This window comes from Myotis davidii, unplaced genomic scaffold, assembly GCF_000327345.1.
Source record: "Myotis davidii unplaced genomic scaffold, ASM32734v1 scaffold363, whole genome shotgun sequence".
Classification (NCBI taxonomy): domain Eukaryota; kingdom Metazoa; phylum Chordata; class Mammalia; order Chiroptera; family Vespertilionidae; genus Myotis; species Myotis davidii.
Genome location: NW_006294069.1, coordinates 333,617 through 338,382, shown reverse-complemented (window position 1 = coordinate 338,382; position 4,766 = coordinate 333,617). Strand labels below are relative to the sequence as shown.

General features: G+C 49.3%; 2 protein-coding genes across 2 annotated transcripts in view; one reads left to right on the top strand and one right to left on the bottom strand.

The window, feature by feature from the left end:
• The window catches only part of TMEM199 (transmembrane protein 199), a 6,614-nt gene extending 5,383 nt beyond the window's left edge, over nt 1–1,231 (bottom strand). The window contains exon 1 of the mRNA XM_015566797.1: nt 1,130–1,231. Within this exon, the coding sequence (XP_015422283.1) occupies nt 1,130–1,231 (102 nt within the window). The remainder of the gene's footprint in view (nt 1–1,129) is intronic.
• POLDIP2 (polymerase (DNA-directed), delta interacting protein 2) overlaps nt 74–4,766 on the top strand; it is a 10,151-nt gene continuing 5,458 nt past the window's right edge. The window contains exons 1-6 of the mRNA XM_015566719.1: nt 74–319; nt 1,122–1,203; nt 2,279–2,376; nt 3,564–3,660; nt 3,824–3,899; nt 4,133–4,240. The gene's annotated coding sequence lies outside the window, so the exon portion shown is untranslated. The remainder of the gene's footprint in view (nt 320–1,121; nt 1,204–2,278; nt 2,377–3,563; nt 3,661–3,823; nt 3,900–4,132; nt 4,241–4,766) is intronic.

The window sequence follows — 4,766 nt, the reverse complement described above, 5'->3', positions numbered from 1 at the left end:
AACTCAGAGTGGATCCTGCCTCCCCGCGCGGGGATCTTCGCGAGCCGCTGTGAAGAGGCAGCCTTTTCATGAAGCCCTCGGGCTTTTGACTTCGAACTCCCGCGGAAAGATGCTCGAAGTTGAAAACAGGACTCTTGAGTCTGAGCTCCGCACGGGTCCCCGGTTGCAGTGTGACCTTGGGGAGTCTGGGTCTCTGTGTGATTTGGGGAAGGGGGCTTGAGGTCATGGGTGGGGATGGTGTGGACGTTGTCATAAGCAGCTTAAATTCGGGCCAGTGAATCAAGTTGGGAGGAAACATCATGTCCACATGTCAACAATGGTAAGAATAACGGTGCTTTAAAGAGCCCCCTAGAAGAAGCACCTGTCCAGAGAGGTCGCCGGGAGAACTGACCTTTTTAATGGCTGAGCTGAGACACTTACATTGGCGAGAGATGATAACTGTTTGCATTTTCAGACCCTGGTGCAAATTGATGTAAATCGGAACGAAAACTGGATTTCAAGACCACTAGGTGCAGCGTAGGGAGTACAGCAGGACATCTAGAGAGGATGAGTAAGCCCTTCCAGGGCAGGGCGAAAACTGCAGTTTAGAGGAGGGAGATGCACATGGTTGGAGAACAAATGTTGTTCGGGCTCCTGGTATTCATGAGGCTTTGAGGGGCAACACACGCTAATCAGGCTCCCAGGGAACGTAGTTTCTAATGGAGATAAGACATGGATACAGATAACTGAAATGCAAGGTGGGAAGGACAGTTAAAGTGCCGAGGGAGGTCATGAGGGTAGCTCAGGGAAGAAAGGGAGGCGGGGAGCACAGCTGAGCAGGGTATGAAGGCAAGATGTGAAGAATGCTGAGAATGATGAGAAGGAAGTGATCTGGGAGCTCAGGCCTAACCTGGACACCAAGGAGGGGCCTGCGGCCGGACCTGCGAGGAGGACAGGCAGCTCCGCGGAGTGGTGATTTGGCAGGACCCTCACCTGTTTCAGCTGGCCCCACTGACCTGACCCTTCTCTGCCGGCGTTGCCGTGGCCCCTCGGTGTCCTAGTAGCTTTTATTTTTCTTCTGATGGATAAGTTTTATTACCTCCTCAGCTGCTCAGTGGCTTGTTCTTTTCCTTCCTAATCAGAAACCGACCAGAGGGCAAAGTTTTGGAGACAGTTGGTGTGTTTGAGGTGCCAAAGCAGAACGGAAAATATGAGACTGGGCAGGTGAGTGCTGGGCTGGGTCATCTTCCATTTTCACGGTGTGCTCTGCTTCTGAAAGGGTCAGAGCTGGCCGTAGGGCTGCATGTTACCGTTTGCTGCCCTGGTGTTTGGTACCAGACCAGAATCACAAGTGTTTAAAGGTGGGTTTCTTGTTTTCCTGGATTTGAATGCATTTCATGTATCAGTGGGTTCTCTCTCCAAGTGAGTGTGGACAGAGATGGTTTGGATATAGTGAGGAGAGAGCCGAATTACTGAATAGTCCTCTAACGTAGTGGGTGCTGGGGAACCAGTGGAGGGAGCTTTGAGAAAAGCAAACCTGCCTGGGTGGAGTGGCTCAGGTGGTTGAGCGTCGTCCTGTGCACTATGAGGTTCAGTTCCCAGTCAGGGCATGCTTCTGGGTTGCAGGTTCCTTCCCCGGTTGGGATGCATATGGAGGGCAACCTTTTGAGGTTTCTCACATCGATGTTTCTCTCTCTCTCCTCCTCCCCTCTCTCTCCCTTCCTCTCTCTAAGCATGTCCTCTGGTGAGGATTTAAAAAAACAAAAAAGAAAGCATACCTTTGGCGTTTTGTCATAATTGAGCTCTTCGCAGTGCAATAAGCTCTGGGTGTGAGGTTCTTTTTCTGTATCAGCTTTGTGCTAGATCCACTGAGATGGATTTAGGCTTGTAGGTAAGGATGACTTTGTTTATTGAACCTTTGTTTTCTGTGCCCACAATGGACCGGGCATTGTGCGTTGGCATTAAATCAGGAAACAAAGTCTTTATGGCGTTGACAGTTTAGAAAGGAATTATGATATGCAAATGGTCAGTGGCTGTGCACTGTGCTAAGTGGAGCGGGGAGGGGGAAGTCAGGGAACACTTTCTAGAGGCCAGCATTGTGGCCTAAAGGATGAGTAGAAGTCCGCCAGGTGAAGATGCGGTAAGAATGTTCCCTAGTTGGGTAGATCACAGAGTTCAAGGAAAAGGAGTGGCCAGACCTTGTGCTGGAGTTGGCACACCTGTGTTGCTTTGTGGTCTGGGTCCCACCTGGATGGCCTTGCTGGATTACAGACTCACTGAGGCTTCTCTTTCCTCCCAGCTTTTCCTTCATAGTGTTTTTGGCTACCGTGGTGTTGTCCTATTTCCCTGGCAGGCCAGACTCTATGACCGGGATGTGGCTTCTGCAGCTCCAGAAAAGTAAGTTGCCCTGCATTGTGCCTCACAGTGTTCTGAGGAGGGGGCCTGACTCATGGCAGACGTAATTAGGATCCTAGGAGTGAAGATAGCATCCTCCTGGCCCTTAGAAGCAGCCCCACAATACTAATACCCATGGAGACAAAAGTGCTGAGTGCGGGGACATCTGTAATACTCTCAACAATAAAGATTTTAAAAAAGAAGAAAAAGTGCCGAGTGCCAGGGACAGTCTTAAGCCAGAGGGTCCCTTTAGACCTCCCCAGGATACTCATTCTCAGTTTGCATTATAATTACCACAGAAGTCATTGGGAGACTAGACTTCTTGATTTCTTGACGGGGGTTAATCTCTTATCACCATTAGAATACATCAATAAAGAAAAGGCCTGCCCGGCCAGTGTCGCTCAGTGGTTGAGCCTTGACCTATGAACCAGCAGATCCCCGGGAGGGTACACAGGCTTGATTCCCAGTAGGGGGCATGTAGGAGGCTGCAGATCAGTGATTCTCTCTCATCATTGATGTTTCTTTCCCTCTCCCTTCCTCTCTAAAATCAATAAAAATATACTTAAAAGAAAAAAAGAAAAGTCCCATCAAAAAAACAAAAAAGAAAAGGCCCAACTTCATTCAGTGATCACAGCCCTGGGATGTAAGAAGAGTAGGGTACTCTGGGCTCTAGGGACTGAAGCAGCAATTTGATTTCCTCAACATCTCCTTCTAAGAGGCAGCCCAAGAGTAGGGCAAATGATACTCCATGCCATGGTCCTCCACATTCCATTGTTTGCCCCTGACTGGGCAGTGGCGGGCTGGGTTTTGCTAAAACCTTCAGACGAGGTACCAGTCAGTTTAATTAATTAATTTTTTTATTTATTTGAGGGGATTTTTATTTTATTTATCTTTTATTTTTTACAACATAACCAAGTGGGATTTACTCCAGGGATACAAACTTGATACAGTATTCACAAATCAATTAATGTGATACATCACATAAACAAAATGAAGGATAAAAATCACATGATCATGTCAATAGATGCAAAAAACAAAATCTAGCACCCAGCTCTGGCTGGTGTGGCTCAATTGGTTGAACATTGTCCCGCAGGCACCAGACAGTTTAGATGAGGAGGGGCTGGGGTAGGGACCTGGGGCAGGCACTGATTCTATTTCTCTCTGGATGATCTTGGGCTTCTACCCTGTAGAGCAGAGAATCCTGCTGGCCACGGCTCTAAGGAGGTGAAAGGCAAAACTCACACTTACTATCAGGTGCTGATTGATGCCCGAGACTGTCCACATATAGTAAGTAAGCAAGAAGGCTGGACCTGGGGTGGTTCTCCATAGGAAAGGCCTGAATCCCATAGGGCACAAAGGGAGGGAGGGGACTCAGCCCAGATCAGCACTGGGTCCCAAGTCCTTAGGACTGGGTAGTGACTAAGAAAGTCTGACTCGCTTCTTGCCTTAGTCTCAGAGATCTCAGACAGAAGCTGTGACTTTCTTGGCTAACCATGATGACAGCCGGGCCCTCTATGCCATCCCAGGTGAGTAGAGCATTTGAATGGTGCCTGTCAGTGAGGGGTCTAGTGTGTCTCAAGGAGAGGATTCAGATGCCTTTCTGATGTCCTTTAATCTCCTGGGAGGGATTGTAGATGCTGAGAACAATGGGACCAGGGTTATCCCACCCTGGGACAAGGCCCGGAATGGTATTTCTTCTCAGCCCTGTTCCTCCCCTCACCTACATGAGTTTCACTGTCTCTTTGCCTCTGTGTGCCAGGCCTGGACTATGTCAGCCATGAAGACATCCTCCCCTATACCTCCACTGATCAGGTTCCCATCCAGCACGAGCTCTTTGAAAGATTTCTTCTCTATGACCAGACAAAAGGTAAGCTCTCTCAAGAAGAGAAGCTGGAAAGGGAGGGCCCTTTCTTCAAAAACAGTATCATAGAAGTAATTTCAGAGCTCTGTTTCCACAACCTTGTTCAGCCTCCCATTAGACCTGTCAGGTGGATGGCTGTCATCTCCTCCAGATGGAAACTCAGGTGATGAGAAGGGACTCAAGATTGCTAGTTAGGTCCAGCTGGCATGGCTCAGTGGTTGAGTGTCGACCTGTGAACCAGGAGACCCCGGTTCGATTCCTGGTCAGGCACATGCCTGGGTTGTATGTTCAATCCCCAGTGTGGGGTGTGCAGGAGGCAGCCTATCAATGATTCTCATCATTGATGTTTCTCTCTCTCCCTCTCCCTGCCTCTCTGAAATTACTAATAATAATATTAATAATAACAGAAGCTAAGGCTTTGTAAAGGGGCAGGGGCTGCCCCAGGGAGGAGCAGAGCCAGGCCCTGGGGGGAGAGACGGTGTGAGGGTGCGGGGACCGGTGGCTGCAGCTGGGAGGGAGGGGGGGGGCGAGC